The 25,919-nt window shown below is 47.1% G+C and overlaps 1 protein-coding gene across 4 annotated transcripts in view; it reads left to right on the top strand.

The window, feature by feature from the left end:
• Positions 1 to 3,521: 3,521 nt before the first annotated feature.
• Positions 3,522 to 25,919, top strand: part of PHACTR2 (phosphatase and actin regulator 2) — a 127,933-nt gene continuing 105,535 nt past the window's right edge. For all 4 annotated transcript variants that reach the window (XM_075554443.1, XM_075554441.1, XM_075554442.1 and 1 more), the window contains exon 1: positions 3,522 to 3,760. In XM_075554443.1, the coding sequence (XP_075410558.1) occupies positions 3,715 to 3,760 (46 nt within the window). In that variant the 5' untranslated portion in view covers positions 3,522 to 3,714. The remainder of the gene's footprint in view (positions 3,761 to 25,919) is intronic.

Here is a 25,919-nt window from a genome sequence, read left to right as displayed (position 1 = left end):
CCCAATTACTAAAGTTTAGGCTCATGTCTACTTTCAATTTTTATCTAGTAGATGCAGTGCGTTAAATCCATTACCAGGAGAGCAAGGATAGCTTTGAGGACCCCAGATGAGGGAGTTTCATAACTCCTCTCTTAGTCAAGGTCATGGAATCTATGTTGTAGGACAGAATGCTTACCCACATCATTCCCGGAAGGGGAAATCCTGTCTAATGAATCCACTCCACTTAATTTCTTCTTGGAAGTAAGTGAGTGAATCACAGGCGTTCTTCCAGGGCTTGACAAATATTTAGCCTGTTGAGTGGGGAAACGACTAGATTCCATCGTATCTATATTTTTAGAAAGCGTTAATGTAACTTGTTCCTCAAAGTCAGCCACCGTCCGCTCTGATGACAGCAAATTATAACAGGTATGTGCCTTAACGGCAACTCTGACAAGCTCGAGGACCCATTGTTCAATCTGTAGGAATTTGGCAAGCCCCCTGATAACATTTACTGGCTGATTGATGGCTTGAATTGGCCATTGTAGGGATATTTAAGTCATGGAACTCAGCAAACAACCAGGAATCCGTCTTCCCACCCTACCCCTACCTCTGAGCATTGCCCAGAGATCTCTGGGTAAGAGATTGGGTTAGCCATACAGAACAAGGGTGGGCAAATGGAGTAAACTCCAAAGAAGTAAACACGCATAGTTCGGGGACTAATCTTGTTTAGAATGTTTTTTTCAACTCTTGACAAACATTTTCAGAGTACAATCCCTGGGATTCACATACACAAAACACATAGTACAATGGTCTGATTTGGCAATGAAGCAGCAGATGAACTCTAATAAGATGAAAGACAATTTGGAGGGAAATTACTTTAAAATATTCTTGTTCCATGGTTAAGTTCTAACCTGTTTGCTCTGAGCTAGCAATGGAATTCCAGGATTTTGCGTTCTCTCTCTGTCTGTGTGTGTGTGTTTTTCTAGCTTTATTAGTAAACCTTGTTAGCTTTTATCAAATAAAGGCCATACATGCCAAGCTCTGGAAACAAGATAGAATAACTACCCCACCCTTGTCAAGAAACCGTGGTGCACGCTTCCTGCGGTTCTAGTGGACGTGCTGTAAGGATAACGTCATAGAACTGACGTTTCAGGGAGAAGTATATGACCTGATGGGAGGATCATGGGTATAATAAGGAGAAAAACCATGACAGGGTTTGAATGACGTAAATGTAGACAAAATTTCAAAGCTTGAAAATGAGAACTATAGAGTACATCCGTAAGGCTTGACATATGAACCTGAAGATGAAAAGAAACACTACTAAGTTTCAAGGAAAAGAAAGATACTGGTAGTAAAAGACAGCATTCCAGCTTTTGTTCAGCTTTTGTGAATTAAAAAAATATATATGCCTATCTACTTTTACTATGCCAACTCAATGTGATCTTTTTTCCCAACCCCCAGGTGGGAGGTGGTCCTGGAATGACCCAGAGAGGCAGGAAAAGCAGGCGCCCACACTTATCCAGGCTTTTGAACTATAACACAATGTTTTAAATTGCCAGGAGGATGCTGTGGATTTTTTTTTCTTTTCCTGAAAAGGGGCAGAAGGCCAGATAAAATTTGAGAGCCACATTACAACCCGCTGCCTTGCTTAGTTCGGACACTGCCGTGAGAGGCAGGATGGAGCGGACCTCCCTACCGCACTGCTGTTCAAAGAACAGCTGACATCATTTGCTACTGTTGCCATTCGCTCCAGTTCTTTAAAAAAGGCAACAAAGCCAAGGAAAGGCCGCACTGTTAGAGTTGTTTCATTCCCCAGTTATCAAACTCCTTCTCACACATTTTCTATCGGAATCGAGTAGTTTAAAAACCAGTTGTCATTGCGTCCTCCCCAAGTCCCAGCGGACACCGTTTAGGTCAGCGTAGAACTGTGTCCCATTGGGTTTTCAAGTCACTGGAATTTGGGAGGTAGATCCAGAACTTTGCCTTGGTGCCCCCCAGTGAACTAAACCTCTCAAGGATCCAACGAGCCACTGGGGTGATCATTTGCACCCCCCAGGGACTCCATCCTCACCATTAAAAGATTTTTTAAGTTGCTGTGGAATCCATGCCAACTCTTGGTGAGCCTATGGTTTTCAAAGTATCACTACACTCTGTAGGTGGTCAATGAGCATAACCTTAGGGTCTCTATGATTGGAATGGGCTTGATGGCGCAGACAACGACTAAGCTACTGAAGTAGATGGCCTTTCTTCCCCAGTACCAGACTAGTAGATTCCCGCTGGCGATGATGTTTCTGTTAGCAGTTAAACAAGCCCACCTTCCCCCTGACTTACAACAGGGGGTGGGGGCTGAAATGGCACCTTCAGTAATGCACAAAGGCCTTTCAAAAAAGAAAATATGTCTGTATTATCTTAATAAGACAAAGTTTGGGAAAGAGTAAATTTGTGTCTAAGGTATGATGGTCTTAGCTTTTTCGTACTTTAGAATTCAACAACGTGTAGGGTAACCTATCCATGTGAAAGCTCTAGTAAGCAATGCAAACATACTGCCTTAAAAAAATTTTTTTAACTGCAAGGGCAGTTGTGACATTGTGAAAAACATGGAAAATGGAGTGCATACAGCTCGGTGATCAACTCCACGGGATCACATGTATGTAACCGCATGCTGTGGCTGCGTGTGCTGCCCCTCCAGACCCATCATACCAATCGATTGTAAGTACGAAGGGAGACTTCACTTGTATGCAGATTTTGAAGACCGAGATGGAAGAAGATGTTGTAACCACACCAGAAACAACCCAGTTGCTGTTGCTTGGGCCCCAGCTCATAGACACTCTGCGTGTGTCGTCATACGGCTTTTGAGACCCTTCTGTTCTGATGTAGCTCTCTCCAGACCTTTCTTCCAAGGCACCTCTGGGACGATTTAGGCTTTTGGCGGGCAGTAGAGTGTGATGCTACCCAGGGACACCCCATGTTCAAGAAACATATTCTGAAATACATGATCATTGTCGATGATGGGTGTTTTTTTTGGCATTGGTTAATCTAGAGCCCCTCCCTAGGCGTCCTCACCCACCACAGCCAATCCCTTGGCCTTCAGGTGTGGGGAGCATCCTGGGGTTCTGGGTGGAAGAGGGCACAGTGAGTGAACCGGTCTTTGATCAGGTGGACCCATCACTCAGATCTGGTTCAGGACTGGACTGCGGCCATCCAAGGTGTGTTTGTGTGTGTTTTGTTAACAGCTACTTTTAAAACCCAGAAGCAGCGCCCAAAGTAACTGCGCACAGAAAGTCAGGAAGGGCAAACTTGAAAGAAACCGGTTCCCTTAAATTAAGAACCGTGACTAAGGACTTTAATTCCTTTGCTTCTGGCCCTAGGGGATCCCTTGACACTGACCCTTGCAAGTCAAAGGGGAGTCACCTGAACCCTCGGTTACCTTGCGGGGTGCGGTCCCCAGCCCCGAGGCCGCTGCTGGACCAGCCTGGGCTCCCTGGCTCCCTCCTCCCCGTGACCCTTGACCCCAGCTAATCTGCATAGAGGAATGACAGGCATCCGCTGGGCAGGATCCGCCGCGCCGGCTGCGGCCGGCCGGGCTCGGAGACCCGCGCCAGGGCGGAGGCGAGGGACCGGCGGGCAGCGCCGCACAGGCCGGGAAATGAGCGCGGGCACGGCTGTCTGGGAGCGCACCCATGACCGCGGGACCCACAGAGCCGCGTGATTGGAGCCGGCCCTGCGACCCGAGCCATGGGCCAGACCTCGGTGTCCACGCTGTCCCCGCAGCCCGGCAGCGGTGAGTGCGGGGCGCCCCGGGTGCGCCCAGGGGCGCGCGCGGGCCCCGGGCTGGCTCCCCAGGCGCCCCCGGGGAGGGCTCGGGGCGGGCCGGCCGGGCGCAGCCCCTCGGAGGGAGCCCGGAGCAGCGCTCCCTAAACTCTTTGTGGTGGAGCAGTGGAATGCCTTTTGGGATGGAGCCGATGTTACCTTAAAGGCACAGGCCCCCTTTCCCGAAAGGGATGCCTGCGCTGGGATTGCCCGGGCTCTGGTTACTCGGGAGCCAGGAAGTTCCGAGAAACTCCGTGTGCGTTTGACCGACGCGAAACGCAGAGCCGGGTCGGCACGCCAGCAGGGTTTTTCTGTGTTTACGCTTGGCTTCCGAACACATCTGAGCGGAATTCGGTCAAGCTTGTCCACTGATTTATGGTTTGTTATTCGCAGTCGAAGTGCTGAACGCCTTCTCTTAGGCTGGCCGAGGGCTGAATACTTCGAACCAACTGCGCACAAACGCGTAACTGTTTCCAGTGATACTGGCCTTGTTTATGTTAGCCTCATACGCTGCGAAAGTTAAGGAAACATCGCGTGCCAACGTCATTACCGAGGGCTGGGGTCCGTTTTAATGGAAACGCCCGGTAACCTTTCTGACTTACACAGTCCCGTCTTAAAAGTTTCTTTTCCATTCGCTTAAACAAAAAAGGGAAGGAAGGTCCTACGGCTTGGCATTTCCCCAGGGTGTGGGGATAAACAACGTTTTGGGTTTTTTTGGTTTTCTTTTTATTTTTTGTGCGTGTGTGGCTTTACTCGTGATTGGATAATGAGGAAAGAAATCAAAAGGTACCATTTTGATATGTTTCCATCAACGGTTTAGGGGAGGAAAACAAGAATTTGAGCGGACCATGTATGTTATTCATTAAGATATTTGATAGACTTCTGAAAGGATGTAAACATCAACAGGATCTTGGATCAAGGAAATGACAGGCAGAAACCAGGATGTCTGACCAGATAGAGTGATACACACACACACACACACACACACGTTTGTTTCCATCACAGAACGTCACTCCCTGTGTTATCTAAGCAAGCCCTTCTGCAAAAGGAGAGAAAAATTAGAATCCAGAAAAGATCAGACCTTCCCCTTGCTGTTAAGGATGCAGTTTTCTGGATTAGCAAAGAAGTTTCCTACTGCTGAGTGTTGGGCTTGGTGTGTAGGTTTAGATTTCGTTTTGTAGTTGTTGACTAGGACCTTAAGTTTAGTAAATTGCATTGCGCAACAGGCCTTGGTCCTTTTTTGTTTTACTTGAAAGCCTTGTGACTTCTTTCATCTCAAGATGGGCCAAAAAGAGGGTTGTTTTGTTTTGTTTTTAAATTTCTGCACTGTATTAAATCAGCCCTCCACGACAGCAGGTAATTAGAAAGTGCTGTAGGTTCTTTTGCCATACAATACCATTAGAATGAATACAAGACTAGGCGTAACCAAAGATGTGGGGCCAGTGTTTGAACTTCTCTGGCTTTACAAGAGAGGACAAGCAAACCCATCAGTTCAAGACTGACTCCTACAAGGCTAAGGTCAGACACTCCTCACCCTCCAGGCTTCTTACCAATTCTGGCACCAACCACCCCTCCCACGGCACTCTCTACTTCTCAGCTGAGTTCAATAAGTTATTGCAAATGGCCACATAGAACTCAAAAGACCATTCTCCCCACACTCATGGTCATGGACTTTATTAGAGAAGATACCTGATGACAGTTCAGGATCAGAAATACCCAGGATGTCGTTCTTTGACCAGGACAGCCTCTTTTCTGCTACGCCGGCAGGCCTCTCTCTGACCCTCAACCACTTGGCCTGGGCTCTGCTTGTACAAGGTTACTGCCGCCCTCCACTCTGTCATAAATCTTAACCCAAGATGTTCTGCTTTAGCTCCATAGGTCAACAACCAGCTCCCCAGGTAAACATCTGGAGGCCCATTTCACTCCACAAGCAAGCCCCCTGCCTGAAGGCAATCAACTTTCCCACCTCTGTAGGCTGTGACACCCGCCCGCTGCTCTCATGCTCTGGCTCTTGTGCTGATTCTCTGGTGTCACTCATGCTTTCTGTCTCTGGATAAAGTAGCTTCAGGATCCAGAGGATGTGCTCCACTCCGAGGTCTTATTCTGGATGGTACTGAGATCCTCTCTGCCCACTTCTGAGAGCTCATCAGAAGGATGGCAGATTTGACCCATCCTCAGAGTTCCCAACTTTCATAATCACAAATGAACCATTTATTCCTATTAAACTTCTTCCCTCACCTTCCATTACCCAAACCCATCAGGAAAAAAATTATTTGGTCGGAGCTGCAAAAGACTGTGGCTAAAAGAATCGGAACACATCAAACAGTTCACTGGACCACATATGTCTATTTCACTTTCACAAATGATCCAGGAATGCCATCTAAATGATGTCTAAGAAGCAGAGCAGAAGACTAAAAATAAGACTGTTCTATCTCTTATCTGGAACTGGGGTGTGTGTGCAAACATGTTGTCATAATTCATAATGAAGTGAGAGATCATGCAATCTATAACAAACAAGAGATGCTCGACTCCTGACTGGAAGAGACGTCAGCGCTATCACACAAGATGCTGTTGTATCGGAAGTCCTGAGCTTTGTGAGTGAAAAGACTATATACATTGAAGCGGCCAAACCTATACCGCCATCGTGAGCAGACAGTGTTTCGTTTTTTTGGTCTGTCCCTGAGGGTGCTGACGGAGGCTGTCTTCCTCCTCATGATGTCCACGCAAGTCCTCTGTGTTCGCCTGGGAGGTTCTCATTTTCTCAACAACAAAAGCGAAGTCATCTGGTAGTTTTATGACCACATCTGTGTTCCTCTCTGAGCCTGAGAGCATCAGCCCTCTGACTCTCCCCGATGTTTTGTTCTAACTCCTTGTTAGCTGTTTGCCGCTGGGTGGACAAAAGGTGTAAAGAACTTTGTTCAGTTTGATCCCAGCGGACTGCTAGCTGATGGAGTCTGGAGCACCTTCAAGGGATGACTGATAAAGGCAATGCTCATTTTAGATGCTGAGTGGGGAGGAGGGCAAGGTTGCTTTGAGTCTAATGGATCAGTAGCAGAGTCCGGTCCTTCATAATTGTTGCTCAATCTAGGCTTTGGTCCAAAACCTCACTATAGGGCAGAAGCGAGGTTGCGTCTTACTCTCCTAACTGCAGATTCTCATGAGCCCTCTGGTTAGGGCTGCATCTCTCGCTCTCTCTCTCTCTGGTCTATAGAAAGACCATTAATAATTCTGGAAGATGCAGTTAGACCCATTGTTTCCTGTTTTTGAAGCAGCTATATTTAAAATAGTATTCACATGCCATATACCTCACCCACTTAAATGATAAAGTTCACTCCTTTTCGGTGTACTCCGGTTCTGTACAACCACCATCACAATCTAATCTTAGAATAATTTTGTCCCCTCGAAAAGAAACCCTGTAGTCCCCTGTAGTCCACCTGCAGTCAATCCCACACACTGCCGGCCCTAAAAACCCCAAAGCTCACTGCAACCCAGTCCATTCTGACTCGTAGCAACCCGAGGGTTTCCGAGGCTGCAGTCTTTACAAAAGCGGACAGCCACAGCTTGCTTCTGTGGAACTACTGTGGAGCTACTGCTGGGTTCGAACCCCTGGCCTTTTCGTTTGGCAGCACACATGCTTAGTCGCTATGCCACCAGAGCTCCCCAGCCCAAGTGCAACAACAACACCCACCAAGACCCCTGCCGCCAAGTCAGTTCTGACTCCTAGTGACCCTATCCAGGCTTTCGAAGGCTGCCTATGTTTACAGGGGCAGACTGCTGTCTTCCTCTGGGGAAGCGCTTTTTGTCCATGGGTTTACCCGTTCTTGTTCTTTCATAGAGGGAAAGCCCCGGGATTATGATCATCCCATTATGAACCTATTGTGGCTTGTCATAACAGCTCGGTCATGGGCATCAACGTATGATTACTATTATGATATTATGTGTCTTTAATGTTTTATGCATAGAATCAGTGTACACTGGGCAGATGGAGTTTAGGACTACAGCTCATTCGTAATTCAGGAATTGCCTGAGTTGTTAGATGCCATCAAGTCGACCCGCCCCAGAGTGTACAACAGAACAAGACACGACCCGGTCCTGTGCCTGCTGCACTGTTGTTTGTCGGTCTGAGCCCACTGTGGTAACCGCCATGTCCATCCGTCTCATTGGGGGCCTTCCTCTCTCTCGCTGCCCCTCTCCTGCCTGTAAAGGGTCTTATCCTGTGTGGTCTTTTGTGACTGACTTCTCTCACTTCCCCGAATGTTTTCCAAGGTCACCCCTGTTGTAGAACGGGTCTGAACTTCAGCTCGTTTCCTTGCTGACTGAATGTCTGCCGTATGGCTGCACATCCACATCAAGGCGAGTCTGACTCATGGCAACCTTGCACGGGGTTTCAGAGATGTGACATCGTTAGGGGAGCAGGTCACCTGCCCCATGACTCTCCCTCATCGCGACCGATGGGCGTGAACCGCTCTGAGAGTGACCAGCTCCGTGCTTACGACGGTGCCACGGGGCTCCTTGTGAATGGACACACCACGGTTGACTCATCTGCTCATCCATCGGCAGACACTTGGATTATCTCTATTCTTTGCCCCTTATGAACAATGCTGCTGTGAGCTTTCATAGAGAAGTTTTCGTGTAGACATATGTTTTCGATTCTCTTGGTTATATGCCTAGGAATGAGATTGATGGATCATGAGGTAACTGTGTTTCATGTTTGCAGGAAGTGCCAGACTATTTTCCAAAGCAGCTGCACGATTTGACATCCCCACTAGCAGTGTCTCAGGCTTCCAATGTCTCTGCATTGAGCCCAACACATCTGTCTTTTTGATTACCGCTCTCCCGGCAGGTATTTCTTCATGGTTTTGATTTGACTTCAGGACTCATGGCATTGAGTAGTGGCTTTTCATGTGTTTATTGGCATGTGTACATTATCTTTCAAGAAATGTCCGTTTAAATAGCTTGCTCGATTTTAATTAGGTTGTTTAGCTTGTTGAATTGCAATATGAGCAATTCCTTAATACAGCTCCCTTACCAGATCAATGATTTGCAAATGTTTTCTCCCATCTTCTGAGCTGTTTTTTTAGCTCTCTCAGCAGTGTGACTTCCAGCTCAAAAAAAAAAAAATCTAGCTTTGTTTGTTTGTTTGTTTTACCCCGGGAGCATTTTGGGTATTGTATCTCAGAAGCTATTGCTTAAACAAGGTCATGCATGACGAGGTGGGATGCTGCTGTGTGCAGAAAGTGCACAGCTTTGTCTCACATTCACGTCGGTGGCACAGCATTTGTTTAGTTCATTCTTGAGGATGGTGAGTGGTAGAGGTCCAACTTCAACTTTGTACCTCTGTCTACCCAGGAATTCCAGCTCTGTGTGTTGATCAAACACAACTGAGATACCAGGTACTTTGAGATTTTTTTCATGTAGCTTACGTAGGAACTAGTTCCATGCTTTATTTTTAAATGCCCAGGTGGCTTCTGAGAGTGTGAATCTTCCCAGGGGCAGACAGCCTCATCGGCCTCCTGTGGGGCAGCTAGCTGGTGGGTCCAAGCAGCAAGGCCCAAACCCTGCTGTCAGCAGCCCAGCCCCTGACCACGGGGCCACCAAAGATGCAAACTCACTGCCATTGAGTCAGTTGCAGCTCACAGGGACCCGAACTGTTGCTGTGGGTCCCCAGGCCTGCGAATCTCTGCAGAAACAGAGCCCTCCCCGAGCTCCCATGGAAGGTCAGGTGGTGTCGAGCGGCTGACCTTTAGGTTAACGGCTCAACTTGTAACCCACTGCGCCAACACCAAGGTTCTTATATTTCTGATGGTCCCTTTAATCCCCTCAGCAAAAACAGTGCAATCATTATAATATTTTCCCTTCAAGAAATTCTATTAATGAATTATGTGTACTGTTTCTGGTATGTGTGTGTGTGTGTGTGTGTGTGTATACAACATCCTTATCTACACATCTTGGACTACGTGTGTGGCAAAATCTTAATAGTAGCATTGCTGGGTGAAACTGTTTGGGTATTTTATTTAGATAGATTTTTCAGAATTACTCTCCGAAGAGGCTGTATCAGTTCATCTACTCCCTACGTGAGCATTCCGTTTGTGCACTTTCTCACCCACACTGCATATCAGGGTTCCTTTCAGCCCATATGGTGCTTTTGTGAGAAAGTGAAGCCGCTCCTTCTGGGTGAGGCATTCCCCACAAGCATCAGCTTAACAAGTGGGGCATTTAGTAGGAGTTCGCGCCCCCCTCGCCCCTTCACTCTGGTACCCTTGTACATAACTCTGCCACTGTACATGACCATGATGCTCTGCACCGTTAGTTTTTGTAATTTCTCTACAGTTGTATCTCACTTTAGTTATGAATAAGGAAAGGCATTTATATTTTATAGCCTTTCCTTATTTTTATGCTTTCTATTCTTACAGTTGTATAAGAACCCTATATGTTATGAACCTTATGCCTGTCAGATATTATAAATATTTTCCACCCCTTTCTTACCTCTTAATTTCTGTATGCCATTCCTTGGTCCTAAGCCTTCATGAAATTAAAAAGGGAAGCGATTGGATGCCATTGTTCGCCTTTGCATTTAGCAAAGACTAGGCGGGAAGCGTGGTTCCCAGAGGACTGTGTCATGGTGGTTTATGTTGGTGCATCTTGCCAGGACTGCTGAAGGCATTGATAGCTCAGCAGGAGGACACTTGCTTTTCAGGCTGGAGACCCGAGTCCTCTTCCAGCCGCTGGGGCTCACGTGAAGCCCTTCTTGTAAGTGGTGATTTGCGGCACGTCACTGTGATGCTGAACCAGCTTCAGCAGAGCTTCTAAGCACAAATGGCCTGGCAGTCTACTTCTGAAAATCAGCCCGTGAGAAGCCCGTGGATCGTAGTAGTCGGTTCTGCAACCAGTCCCGGGGATGGCACAGGACCAGGCAGTATTTCTTTCCCTTGAGCTTGGAGTCCCCATAAAATTGTGGTGGCAACACCAGACGAGCTGAAAAACTCCTAAACCAAACTCATTGCCTTGGGGTCAGATGTGCTTGGCATGAATGGACAGCGTCTCCTCTTGTTGTGCTAGGGTCGCTACGAGTCAGAACCCCCGCCACAGCACCAATCACGATGCTGTTGATGTGCTCAGCCAGCTGCTAAGTGGACGTGAGGAACATGGCGCCCACCCAGATTCGCTGCCTAAGAAAGGCCTGGTGGTCTGCTCCCACTAAGCCAGTCATTGAAAACTAGTTCTACTCTGACACGTATGGTGGTATCAACTCCACAAAAATGCCTTAACGTCCACAGTTTGTTCCGCTGGATAAATGGATATTTGATGATGAGATCCGATCTTAGTTCCTTAGTGCCTTTGTGACAGAAATACTACAAGTAGGTGCCTTGGAAGATGAGAAATGTATGTCCAAATTCAGGACACTGGCTGCAGGGGAAGGCTCTCGCTCAGCTCGGGAGGCAGGCAGCATCCCTGTCTTAGCTTCTGTGGGTTGCCCTGCGTCCTCCTCCCAGCACGGGAGCCTGTCTTCCTTGGCGGGTCTGTTTGGGCTTCTTTGCTCACCCTCTCACTGCCATCGAGTCAACGCTATGGACTTCCCAGACTGCAACTGCTTATGGGAGTAGAAAGCCCAGTCTCTTCTGAGGAGCTGTTGGTGGTTTTGAACTGCTGACTATGCAGATCTCCACCCAAAGCATTAGCACTCCACTCTCCTGTACCTCCTCTTTTTCTGCCTCAAAAGTGATCAGGTGAAAGACTCACCTTATGTTGATTAGGGTCTCATTAGCTTAACAAAGAAAGCCCTTTTGACGATTGGGATTATATCCACAGATTTAGGGGTTAGGATTCCAACCCATGCAAGTATTGGGGAGCTGGGGTTGAGTGAGGTAAACACAATTCAATCTACAAGAGCTAGCTTGATTTGTTCCCAAATAGCCAGCCAATACAAATTAAGTCATTCTTTCTATGTAAATTATGCTAATTTTTAGAAAATGGCGGTAATTGATATTAATGTTAATTACTACTGTATAAAACCCAAACTAAACTCACGGCCATCAAGTTATTCTGACTCACAGTGGCCCTGTAAGAGAGGCTAGAACCGCCCTGTGGGTGTCCGAGGCTGTCCGTCTTTATGGGAGTGGAAAGCCTCATCTTTCTCCTGTGGAGCTACTGGTGGTTTCGGAGAGCTGACCTTGAAGCAGCCTCGTCATAGCATTAGGAAGCATTGTTTTCATTCTTATGATGCCCTGGCCCTTTTTAGAACTGGCTCCTTGTTTTGCCTCTACCAATAGGTACCTCTTCATGAATACCTTGCCTGACTACGCTGTCCCGAATAACCCGACACCTCCCAGTCGCGGGCCTCTGCTTTCATTGTGTTATGGAAGAGTACTCCTGGGAGGCAGAAGGCAAGGATGGCTAGACTTCGTCCTACATCTTTGGTCCGTGTCAGAAGAGACTAGTCCTTGGAGGACATCACGTTTGATAGAGGGGCAGGAAAAAAGAGCAAGGCCCTCGAAAAGATAGATTGACACCCTGGCTCCAGCCATGGGCTCAAGCATAAGAACCATTGTGAGGATGGCCCAGTGCCAGGCAGTGTTTCATTCTGTTGTGCATGAGGTCACTATGGGTTGGAACCAACTTCATGGCACCTGACAACAACAACAACATGCCCTGTCCATTTTTTCCCAGAATGCATCTCAAGTTCTTTCCTCTCTCTCCCCCTCTCCCTCCCTCCAGACTTAACTAGCACATAAACTTTATGCAGCAAAGGGCTGACATCCTTCTTGTTCACCCACTCATCTCCTTGCTTGAATTATTTACTAGTTTTTACCTCCAGTCTCTACATAATGGACTTATACGTCTACTTCTGATTTTCACCTTGACTTAGCAGTTCCTGCCTGGGTCTGAAAGGTGACCCACTCGCTCTCCCTTCTTCCTTGGCAGCACCATGCCCTGTCCCCAGTCACACCGTTTGCTTCTTCCCAGCTTCCCAGCCCTCTGATCTTGTACTTTGGATCAGTCATCTGTGTTTCTATTACCTGCCCTTTGCAGAAGCCAATGGCAGCTTCTTTCTGTAGGACACCAACATTACTTTTTCTTTCCTCAGTGACTCTCCCACCCAATGATTCCGTGCCCCCCCATTGGTATTTGTATTGGTTTTTGAAGTGTCCTGTATACTTGGCCCCAAACCTTTCTCATCTTACAGAAATCTCTCTTCAATCCGTCTAAGCACTTTAATTATTCTTTCAAGTTTATCTTTGAGAAGTTCATCCATGGGCTTTGCCTTGTTTCAATCTGGAATTTCTCGGCATTGGCTCTGGTGGCATGGCGGTTCAGCGGTTGGCTGCTAACCAAAAGCTTAGTTGTTCAAACCCACCAGTCACTCCTAGACCGAAAAGGGCTGGTGGTCTTTTCGCTGAAGATGGCGAAAGCCCTACAAGGCAGTTCTGCGCTCTGTGAGGTTACTAGAAGTCAGAAGCATTCCAATGGGAGTGGGCTCATTTCCCCCCAAGACTTTTCGCTGTCATCCTGGGATTCCTTCTGTTTCTCTTACATTGGTTTCCACGGGTTCTTGAATTGCCGGATCCCCTGGGTTCGTTTTTTCTGAGTTAATTCCCTCATTTTGGCAGAACATACAGGCAGCTTTTTGAGAAAAGCTTATGGGACATTTTTTGAGACCTTGTATTAGAAAATGTCTTTATTCTGGCTTCATGTTTGATTGATAGTTTGGCTGGGTTATCAGGTAGCAAAGCAAACTTGCTGTAATATGCACAAACACCTGCTGTTACTTATAATTAATCATGATGAACATTTTCCCTTATGGACAAGACTTCATATTTCTTATTTTCCGAACAAAGTTTTCCCTTAAATCCAAGACTCACTTGGACAGTTGTCATGGGAGACCTCAACTTTGAACTGGCTTGTTGCTGTAGTCTAAAAAGCATTTTATAAAAACTCAAAAGTTTCTTTAGAAAACAGACTGACTTAAAATGTATTTGTTATGATATGCTGATGCATATTTTTTAACATTCATGCTTCAGGTCTGTATGGAGTACGTATAGCTTCCCTCAGGGAGGCACCAATGGTTACGTGCTGGACAACTGACTGATAGGTTGGAGTTTCAAACCCACCCAGTATCTCCATGGAAGACAGGCCTGAAAACTCGGCAGAGCACAGTTACCCCCTGAAACCTATGTGGTCACCATGAGCTAGACCCTGTTCGTTGGCAAGTTGGGGGGGCTTGCGGTTTCATGGGTTGGGTGCGTTTTTATTTTAAGAGCAGACTGTCCCTCCCCAAGGTGTTATCCCAATGGGTTCCTGCTGTCTTTCAAGTTGAAGGTGGACCTTGCACAATCGTGGCTGATGCTGGGCATCACCTAGTGTGCTTGCTTCGAATGTGCACTTCTGGCTTCTGCACTCAGGGCTAGCGCAGTCGGAACCTTTACAAGAGTGAGCTGAGGATTTAAAATCCTCTGGAAAGGAAATGCTGGGTTTGATGTATTTGGAAGAGGACCGGAGTGACTTAGGGAGCCCTGCTCAACCAAGAGTCAGCGGTTCCAACCTCCCAGCTGCTCCATGGGAGGAAGATGAGGCTGCCTGCTCCTGGAAAGACGTAAAGTCTTTGAAATCCCCAAGGGAGCAATTCTACTCTGCCCTGTAGGGTCAAAATCAACTCGATGGCAGTGAGTTGAGTATGACTCTAAATACAATGTTTTCCTCACTAACAGTGTGCGTTCTCTACTCATTTGAGGTGCACTGAGAGAGTTCAAGTTTATTGTGCCAACTTGGCTGCTAAACACATGTGGGGTTAATTGAAAGTCGGAGGGATAAATGGCTCAGTGAGCCTCGCCTTTCTAGTTCTCGGGTCTCTTGCTGTCTGATGGTCGAACCAGGGTGCCGCTGCCTTAGCCAGTTCCCTGCTTTGGCTGGCAAGGCTCACTTCCTGCAAGACATCCCTGAAGAGAAGCTGCATGGACCTACCCTGATGCAGCCCTGGGTACTGGAGCAGCCATGTGGAGACCCCTGCCAGCGCTGAGATGCTTACACATTCACTGATTCAGTTTTCCTCCTGCAGTCGGCGTCATTGTGTGTGTTTTGTGAGGTGGAGGAGGGCTTTGTGAATTGGTGTCAGACATATGGGTTAAGGTTGGACTTGGGGGCTTGGGCAGCACTGGGTTGGGATGTTTTCTTAATGTGCACTTTACCCTTTATATAAAACTCTTTTATACATGCGTTTCAGTGGATTTACTTCTCTAAAGTACCAAGCCTAACAAAAGCACATTTTAAAGTCTCCGAAGATTCTTCTGCTCTGTACCCAACACCTTTCTGAGTGACCCAAACCAGAGAAGACAAAACAGCCCCCGGCCCTGAGTCGATTCCTAGAAGGCAGAGTAGAACTGCACCTGTGGGCCTCCAGGGCTGTCACTGGACTGGAGTAGAAAGCCTCGCCTTTCTTCCAGGGGGCGGCCTGTGGTTTCCAACTACAGACCTGGAGCTTAGCAGCAGTGCCCCCACCATCCATAAGCCACTGCGCCACGTGGAGTGAAGCATCGAGATGTACGGCTCCCAAGCAAACCTTCCTGCTGGAAAGCACATTTGAGCCAGAATCTGATTGCCAGGAAACTTTGCGCTCTTATGTACGGTTCATAAATATTATAAGCTGAAAAAATAATCCCTGTCCCACAGGAGCGAGGTTCGTACTCAGCATAATCACTTGTAAAGGAAGGAGGCTAGGAGTAGAATGGCAGTTAACTGTCGACGGTGCCTGGTGCCCGGTGCCCGGTGCTGCCATCCCGTTGTGGCTCAGAGCCGCCCTGTAGGACAGAGTGGAGCAGCAACTGGGCAGTGGAGGCTGTAAAGCTTCGCAGACCAAACAGCCTCCCCCTTCCCCGCACCAGCGGTCTTCCCGCTGACAGCCTGGTTCGGAGCCCATGGTGCTACCAGGGACATGACACAGGGAAATGATGCGGAATTCTGCTTTTTCAGGAAGTCCCTTGTGAACTTGAGCTGCACATTCACCGTGTCCACGGGCACGGCCATGCTAGCTCGGGACGGGCTTGAAGGGAATAGGCACTGGGAAAAAGAGCAGGAAATGTGGAGACTCCGAAAGGAAGAAACCATTTGTTGTAAACGCCTTTTCATAGGTTCCTTTGGAGACCACCTTCGGTGTTTGCATTTTTGCCTCTGTGTGTCTGCCGGGGGTCCTCTCCATTTTGTGCCTGTTTGTGGTATGTTGCCTACTGAGAGGTGAATCCCCCAGTCTTAATGGGGACCCCGTCAGATATTTTCCTGAGATTTCTCGGCCTCCCGGTCGTAGGTCACTGTTGGTTTCTGAGGAGGGCATGCTGGGCTTCGCCGCCAACCGTCCTTGTGGTAAAAGAAGGTTTCTGACAGCAGCTAGGGACCCCACAGGCCCAAGAACGGCAGTCTTAACAGGATAGCTCAGGATTGCTATTGCCAATTTCAGCTACTCAAAGGAATTGTGCGATTTTCAAAATTTCTTCTGCATCTGTAAAGTTCACTTGGGCTGACCTGCCAAGCTGTTTTTGGAGGGGCTGAGTGAGGATGGAAACTTGGAATAAGTCAGCACAACGTAGCTAGCTCCTGCTGTGTGTTCCTGTGGGCCCAGCGGAGCGGTGTGTCATTTTCCTAAAGGTTTCTAAAATGGAATTGTGTACATATGTGCACAATGAGTGTTCTATCCCTTGGAAAAGGCTTAGGCCTTTTTTTTTTCTTTAAAGAAAACACAGAAAGAGTAAAGTCAAGCCCACGATTTGCAGGAGAATTTAGAACTGTATGCTTTTATACAAATGGGATCCATTTTGTTTATCCCACCACACAGTATCCGAACACACGCATGCTTCACTTTATAGATGAAGATGTTTTAATGGGAAAAGCATTAGAAAGCAAGTGTGCCTGGACCTTTCACCTTTTAGGTGGGGCGTCATAGAGGGGAGTTTGGAAACAGGATTTCATTTATGAATAATGAGCTTTACAGACATCAGCAATGGGCCATAAGCCACTGCTGGTTCGGTGTTAATATTCTTGCCTTCTGTGTGGGAGGTTAGGTGTGATTGCCAGCCAGTGTACCCCAAACACTGCCTCCTGCACCCATCTGTCAATGGAGGCATGCGTGTTGCTGATACAGAACAGATGTCAATAGAGCTTTCAGACTAAGAGGGACAAGGAAGAAAGGTCAGGCAATCTACTTTATGAAAGACCTTTCCCTGTGGGTCACAATAGTTCAACCCCCTTGTTTATGAGGTCAACTGTGACTCAGAGGCTGATTCCAGGGCCTTGGAGGAAATGGGCTTACAACAAGTGTGCACACCAGGATCCATCAGCACATTAGTGGCCAACTGTCTTTCTTCAGGCTTCTTCCACTTCATTGCCTCCGCCCCAACACAGTCAACAGCACCATCGATTGAGTGGGTCTGAGTCCCCTGAAAGAAAGTGTTGAAGGTGATGTCAGCAATGTGGATGAACCACTGCCACGCAACCGTACCATGTAGGAGGCAGAACCACCACCACTTGGCTGTCAGCTGGTCATACTGCGGTGGCTGGCGTGTTGCTGTGATGCTGGAAACTATGTCCCTTGGATCTCAAGTGCCAGCAAGCTTCCCCCAAAGTGAACAGGTTTCAGCAGCGTCTGCAGACTAAGAACAGACAAGGAAGAAGAGGACTCTGCTCCCTGAAACGTTGCTGGACACCGAAGACCTAATGAGAGGAAGCAGTACACCGGGGACGATGATGGTGCCAGAGGACAAGCCCCTCAGGTCGGAGGGTACTCAGCATGCGATGGAGAAGGCGCTGAGCTCTCGGAGTGGAGACAACTATGGTGATGTGAGTCGGTTGGACCTGTAATAGTAGAGCCTTCTGGATCTTCACCTGCTGATGGAGCTGCAAACATCTGCCAATGATCAGAACTTGGAATGTGCAAAGTGTGAATCTAGGAAAATCGGAAGCGGTAAAAAGTGAAATGGAATGCATAAAGAGTGACCTGAAATGGAGTGGTATTGGCCACTTGGAATCGGAAAATCCCGTGATTTACTATCCCAGGAGTAACACAATCAAGAGGAATGGAAATCCAAGGAAATTCATTCAGTACAACTGTTACTCAAATTTATGCACCGACCACAAAAGCAAGTGAAGAAATTGAAGAAGTCTATCAATGACTTCAATCAGAAATTGATCAAAGATACAATCAAGATGCATTGATAATTATTGGTGACTGGAATGTAAAAGTTGTAAACAAAGAGGAAGGAATGGTAGTTGGAAAACATGAACTTGGCAAAAGACACAAGCCTGGAGATGGCATGATAGAATTTTGCAAAACCAAGAACTTGTTCACGGAAAATGCCTTTTTTTCAACAACACGAAAGGCAAGTATACACATGGACTTCCCCAGATGGAATGTACAGAAATCAAATTGAATACATCATCCATGGGAAGAGACAAGGGCTCGATATCTGCAGCTACAACCAGGCCAGGGGCTGATTGTGGAACAGACCGTCAGTTGTCCACGTGTAAGTTCAGGATGAAGCTAAAGAAAAATCAAAGAAGTCCACATGAGCCAAAATACTATCTTGAGTCTATCCCACTTGAAGGTCAAGAATATCTCAATGTGCAAGATTTGATGCGTTGAACATGAACGACAGAAGACCTGACCTGACGGGCTGTGGGAGGACATCATGAGCACCACTCATGAAGAAAGAAAGGGTCATGAAAGACAGGATCCACATGAATGTCAGAAGAGACCCTGAAACTTGCTCATAATCAACAGAGCAGCTAAAGCAAATGAAAGAAAAGACGATGTCAACGAGCTGCATAGAAATTTTCAAAGGAGAGCTCAAGAAGGTGAATATTACAATGAAATGCGCGAAGGCCTAGAATTAGAAAATCAAACTGGAAGAACATGCTCAGCATAAAACTGGAAAAGCTCAAGAAAAAAAAATCAAGTTGACTTGCAGTCTTGAAGGATTCTGTGGGCAAAATCTGGAAAGATGAAGGAAGCCCCAAAAGACTATGGAAAGGCGCACAGAGTTACGTCACCAAAAAGAACCAGTCGATATTCCACCGTGTCAGGAAGGTTGCAAAAGAGCAAGAACCGCTGGTGCTGAAGGAAGACGCTCAAGGTGCGTGGAAAACAGCCACAGACGCCCACACGCGCAAAACCTCACTGCCATTGAGTCAGTGCTGAGTTCACAGTGAACTCTCGGGTTTCCAAGACTGAACTGCTGGTGCTTTCAAACTGCTGACCCTACAGACTGCAATCCAATGTGTAACCACTATACCAGCAGGGCTCCTTGGCCCAAAACAAGGCGCCTGGAATTGATGGTATACCAACTGAGATGTTTCAACAAACTGATGAAGCACTGAAAGCACTCACTCATTGATGTGAGAAAATTTGGAAGACAGCCACTTGGCTTGCTGCCTGGAAGAGAAACATATTTGTACTTATTCCCCCAAAAGGTGACCCAATAGAATGCTTAAACTGTAGACCAATGTCATTGATATCCCATGCAAGTAAAATTTTGTTGAACATCATCCATTGCATTGTCAGAGAGCTGCCAGAGATTCAGGTCAGATTCAGAAGAGGATGTGGAACAGGGATAGCATTGCTGATGTCACATCAGTTTTAGCAGAGAATGGTAGAAAGATGTTTACTTGTGTTTTATTGACTATACTAGTGCATTTGACTGTGAATAATCACAACCCATGGATAAGCTTGAGAAGAATGGGAATTCCAGAGCACTTTGTTGTGCTGCTCTAAATCTGCTACGTGGGTCACGAGGCAGTGGTATGTGCAGATGGGAACACTGCATAATTTCACATCAGGCAAGGTGTGCATCCGGGTTGTAGCCTCTCGCCATGCGTAGTCAATCTGCATGCTGAGTAAATCATTAGGGAAGCTGACTTATATGAAGAAGACTGTGGCATCAGGATCGGAGGAAGGCTAATTGACAAGCTGTGATATGCAGATGATGCAACCTTGCTTGATGAAAGTGAGGCTGTCTTGAAATACTTACTGATGAAGATCAAGGATTGCAGCCTTCGGTGTGGATTATAACTCAATTTGTAGACCAAAACCCTCCCAACTTGACCAATAGGTAATGTCATGATAAATGGAGACAAGTTTGAAGTTGTCAAGGATTTTGTCTTGCTTGGATCCATAATCAAGTGCTCACGGAGGCTGCGTCAAGAGATCAAAAGACGCACTGCATTGGGTCCATCTCCTGTACAAGACCTCTTTAGAGTGTGGGAAAACAGGGATGCTACTTTGAGGACTGAAATGCACCAGACACAAGCCATGGGATTCTCCATTGCGTCATACTCATATGCATGTGAAAGTTGGACATTGAAAAAAAGAAGAAGAAGATTGAAGAAGAAGATTGAAAATACCATGGACTGATGAAAGCACAAACCGATCTGTCCTGGAAGAATCATGACCAGAGTGCTCCTTAGAGGAAAGGGCGGCAAAACACACTTTGGACACATTGTGAGGTGAGGCCAGTCCCTGGAGAAGGACATCATGTTGGTAAGGTAGAGGGGCAGTGGAAGAGAGGAAGGCCCTCAAGGACATGGGCTTTGATACTGTCTGTAACAGTGGGTTCAAGAATGGGGGCGATTGTGAGGATGGAGCAGGACTGGGCAGTGTTTCGTTCTACTGTACGTAGGATCCCTATGGAGACCTGACTTACTGGCACGTAACAACAAGTTGTAAGCATCGCATGTCTGCCATAATTATATAAGAAATTGCGTGTTTCTTGTGATTGGAGCACTGAATTGATTGAGCCACACTGAGAAACTAAGCTAAAATGCATATCAGTGTTCAGTCTCAGTGGGGGCAGAAGCTATCTGATTGGCTTTATCATTTTCTCTGAGGCCCTTGGATGTGAAGCGCCCTGTATTTGAAGTAGGTGTGCTTTGCTCCCAAATGTCACTAGCTCATTGCAGTCCCGTCTCATTGACCCTATGGAACAGAGTAGAATTGTCTCATAGGGATTCTAAGGCTACACATCTTTACAGAAGTAGATTGACATCTGTGTCTTCTTCAGACTGCCTTGTGGCCTCAAACTGCTCACCTTCCTGTTAGCAGAGCGCTGAGTCACCACGGCTCTCCCCAGTGTGACTACACGCACCTTTTCCTTCTCTGTGTTCCTTCTTCTGGCTCATTGTCTTCGAGCTGCCTGATATCCAGCGCTGTGACGTGCCTCTTCACAAAGAGCTGCTAAAATAAGAATGGAAATGAATAGGGATGCTGAAGAAAGACGGTATTTCAACACCTGTCAGAGGGAAGCCAGAGTAAGAACGTGCGTGCCAGGAAGTGGAGCAAGCCCCATTGAGTGAGGTTGATAATTGAAAGATGCCTCGTGTGTGACTGAACGCGCGGCTTTTATGTTGTACACACATTGGCAGACGCTCCACAGACTTTCGAAGGTGACGTTTGGCCCTTTGGTAAATTTCAGCAGTGACGCCTTCCCTGGGATGGTCCGTTTCACGGACTGCTCGTCTTGTCACCCGCTGCTCTGGGGCAGCTTGCTGCCCATTCGTCCAAAGCCCAGCCACCTCTTTTAGGCCCGGAATTCCTTGTTTTAGAAAGAGAGCATCCCTCAAGGGATTTAAACATGCCGTAAGATCTGGTGGACTTGAATTTCATGATCCTAGGTCTCTTAAAAGGCTTGAAAGTTCCCCCAACATCCTCCAATATTGTTTGGTGTGCTAGGCATCTCTTGGACCAGGCGCTTCCTAGGATAAGGTCGGCCCTTAGGGTGGCAGAGACAGAGCATTCTGCAAGTGCTGCATGCAAGACCCGGTTCTTTTATGCTCCGACCTGAACCAAAATAGTGGCAGCTTCCTGGGCTGGAGAGAAGAGGAGGGACACCCAGCTAAGTCACCCCAGTCCATTTGTTGGGATTTTGTCACTGTGTCTGTATGTGTTTCCTGTTTCTGGGGGGCATTTTGCAGAAGGTTTAAAAGTCAAACAACCTTCTTTTTCAAATGAGAACACTTCATGTGGGTCTGCTGCTGTTGTGGGGTGCCCCGAGTCAGGCCCGACTCACAACCACAACCGAGCGAAACACTGCCTGGCCCTGAGCCCTCCGCAGGGTTGTTGCCATGTGGGAGCACAAACGCTGGGGTCTAAGATCATGACGATTCAAGTTCAGACTGCAATGCCCTCTGGCCCCCAAAAGGAATCATGGTGGCACAGCGGTGAAAGCGCTCACGTGCTAATCAGACAGGTCAACCGTTTGAACTCCCTGGGAGAAGGATATGGCAGGCTGATTCTGTAAAGGTTTGCAGCCTTGGAAACCCCAGGGGCCAGCTCTACTCTGGCCTAACAGGTGAATCTGAATGGATTCAGTACCAACAGGAAAGCCTAAAAGCGAAGCCTTACTTGTAGAAGTGACAGATAAGAATTTCACTCTTAACGACTTCTCGGTTTGCTGGACCACGCCAACATTATATTTATTGGTGGGTTCTCCAGTCCAGGGGCCAAGAGAAAGAGCACAGGGTTTCTCTTAGACCCCAGAAAGGCGGGGTGGGAGTTCCCTGTAAACAGAGGGCCCTTTTGTGATAGTGGCATAGCCAACTCTATGGTTCATGCTTCTCAGTAAGCAGACTCCTTCATGACTCCGTCATCTACAGTGAATTTTTCAACACAACACCTTTCACTTCGAAGGATCTGGAGTAATGGAATCATGAAACGGAACTCTTTAGTCTCTTTAGATTTTAACATTAGGCGTATTTGGAAACCGGAATAACATGCAACTTCCTGTGTTTGGCAGCTGTAGCAACATCTAATATAGTTCAGACTTTTCAGAAAAAAAAAAAAACCTAACAGCAACCACAACCTGTAGTCTGACTCGATAGAAACGGTTCCATACCCAATCTGCAGCATGACCCACTAAGTGTTATTTTCTCCTTGACTATGTCAAAAGATAGGGTATTGAGGTATAATAAATACTATATGAAACTTGGAAGCAACCAGTGTTTTCAATTGGATCTTTTTTTTTTTGTTAAGCTTAAATGTGTGTGCGCGCACGCGCGCACATGCCACTTCAAGTATACAAATCCATTCAACATCTTCTCAGCTGGTGGGAAACAAAACCCAGTCCTGCTCTGGCGAGCCTCTCCACTGGGGTAGGGAACGTCTGGCCATCCCCTCGCTTTGCTCCTGTCTTTGTGTGGGGCATTTCTGCCATGGGTGATGGTGATTTCTTTTGAGTACTTGTGTCTATGCAGCAAATCCCAATTGGCTTGGGACCAGTGGCGCATGCAGGCAGCCCTAAGCGCGAGTTATTGAGGAGGAGGTGTGTGTTTTCCCGAGAGTCCTGGCTCTTTAGAAGACCAGGAAAATAGCTTTCAAAGAAACGCCACTGCCCAGCTGGTTGCTCCAGCTGTGTCTCGTCCACAGTCTGCTCGGCCTCGTTCTCTTTCAAAGCTTTCTTCAGTCTCTATTCAATTTTGCTTGGGTGGAGTGTAGACGTCGTGGAAGGAACGGACTATTTCTTCAATATCGGGGGAGAAGGAAGACATTTGACTTAGGTCTCCCGACCCCTGAAACAACCCATCATCACCTCATTCTACAAGTGAGGAAAGGACCCCATCAGACGCATGTACTTGTTTAAGGTTACCAGCTAGGTAGGGGAAGAAGAGATTATGAAACTCCAGGGGATGTTGGCATCAAAGCTGGTTTTTCCTTTAGCACATTCATAGGTCTGTTCTTATACTTTAAAATGACTACATCATTCTTCTTTTTTTTTTTAACGCATTCACAGAAAGTTCCAGGGTGCCAAATTCCTCTAGAGCAGTGGTTCTCCACCTTCCTCATGCCACGACCCTTTAATACAGTTCCTCATGTTGTGGTGACGCCCCAACCATAACATTATTTTTGTTGCTACTTCATAACTTCAACTTTGCTACTGTTGTGAATCGGGTGACCCCTGTGAAAGGGTCGTTCGACCCACAGGTTGAGAACCGCTGACCTAGAGGATTAAAAAAAACAAAACCTTTTCTTTTTTTTTTTATTTTAACTTTTGCTGGAAGCTTAAGTGTAGAGGAAAATAAGCACCAGGCATCTCTCCATTTGTAGTGCTTCCCTTGTTGGGGTTTTTAGGTGCCAAAGATTCAGTCTCGGCCCATGGACAACAGAACAAAATAACTGCCGAGTCCTGCACCCCCCCCCACCCTCCTTGCTGTTTGAGCTCATGGCCGCATTCACCCTAAGTGTCAGTCCATCTAGCTGAGACGCTCCCTCTTTTTCACCGGCCCGCAACCTTACCAAGCATGTTCTCCTTCTCCGGGGACTAGTCCCTCCTGATAGGATCCGGGGGTGATGCTCACCATCCTTGCTCCTAGGAGCATTCTAGTTGTGCTTCTTCCAAGATTTATTTGTTCTTCATGCAGATCAGTAGTCTTCCATGACACAATTCAGAGACATCAATTCTCCTTTGGTCTTCCACATTCATTGTCCAGCTTTCATGTGCTTATGAGGAGATTGAAAATATCATGGCTTGGGGCAGACACATCTAATTTTGAAGGGGCACCTTGGCTTTTTCAAACTTTAAAGAGATTGTTTGCCGCCGATTTCCTAAATGTAGTCCATCCATCATTTAATTTATGGACTGCTGTTTCCACGGCACTGATTGTGGATCCAGGCAAAGTGAATTTCTGGACCACTTCAGTCTGTGCTCCTTTTACCATGATGATGCGGACAGATCCATTTGTGATGGATTCTGTTTTCCTTCTACTGAGGTGTGTAGCCCCTACTGAAGACTACAGCCTTTGATCTTCATCAGTAAATGCTTCCAGTCCTCTTAGGATGCTGGTATCCAGCACACTATGTGTTTCTCTGTTGAAAGCGGAGTTAGCAGTGGTGATCTGCTCCGGTCGTTAGACTGGAACAAAGACTTGGTGCATTTGACAATGACCTCTGGTGCTTGAGTGTGCTTCATTGTACAGTCAGGTATTAGCCACCACGACACTGGGCCGCTGCACACTGGGTGGCTCCATCCGTTTCTGATGGCTTTACTGAGTGGAAAATCTAAAGTATTAATACGTAGTTAAACTCCCATAATTGATACTGGGACAGAATTTAATTTCAGCCTAAAAATATGGTTTCTCGTGGTTTTCAGAGAGATTCAAATTCTCATGTGCAATGCTTAAAAAGAATGGAAAAACCAAAGCAATATTGGATTTCGTTCCAACAACGTTCAGAGACTTGCCTTTTCCAGTTTCTTAGCCATAAAACGAAATTGCCTGTTTTACTTCCCCAGCGCAGAGAAAGAAGGTACAGACTTTAAGAAAGAATCTGACTTACTTCACGGGAGAGTTGAGAGAGCAACCAGTCCAAACCGGACCCGCCGTCCTGGCATTAATTCCAGCTCCGGGAGCCCCTCTAGGCTGGAGTGGGCAGTCCCACAGGGCTCCCAAGGCTGTGGATCCTTCTGGAAGCAAACTGCCGTGGTCTTTCTCCCACAGAGCAGTTAGTGGGTTTGAACCATCAACCTTTTTCTTAGCAACATTTTAATCACCGAATCACTGCGGCTCCAGTGTTTGCAGAAGGAGGAGTTATGAGAATTGGGGTGCGAGGCGGACAAGGGGCAGCTCTTGGGGGGATTAATTTTGACCGTCTATCACTCTTCAAAGACTAATTCACTTATAAATGGTTCCAACGGTTTTTCAGTTTGTCCTTGCTTGGCTGCCTTTTGGGAAGGACACCGCTCGGCGGCCCTGCGGTGTTTGCGCACCTGAGAAGCCGAGCACCATGACTGCTCCGTTCTTGTCAGTGCTCCTCATCTTTTCCTGCCGCTGTTGATATTTTCCCCGTTTCAAATTTTAGCATTTGTTATATTTTCTTTCAAAATATTTGGCATTCTACAGGAAGGCACCATTGGAAACTATTTCCACTGTGTGAAAAAAAAACCAACCAAGACCCACTAAAATAAATCACAGCCGAGTTAGGCCAGGTCCTCTGAATGTTTGCCAAACATTTCTCCGTGACTTCGGTGTCTGAGGACCTTCTGTGGCCTGGCCACCGTGGGGCAGTGCCCCCAAGAGTAACACACACAGTCCTGTCCACGGGCCACCTGATCTAGTGGGGGGCCGGTTCCCTTTCTCCCCGTGGACTCGCGCCCTTAAAGGGCACG

This window comes from Tenrec ecaudatus, chromosome 7 (assembly GCF_050624435.1).
Source record: "Tenrec ecaudatus isolate mTenEca1 chromosome 7, mTenEca1.hap1, whole genome shotgun sequence".
Lineage (NCBI taxonomy): Eukaryota > Metazoa > Chordata > Mammalia > Afrosoricida > Tenrecidae > Tenrec > Tenrec ecaudatus.
Note: the sequence above shows the minus strand (reverse complement) of the source record. Positions and strands in the feature narration are given on the sequence as shown.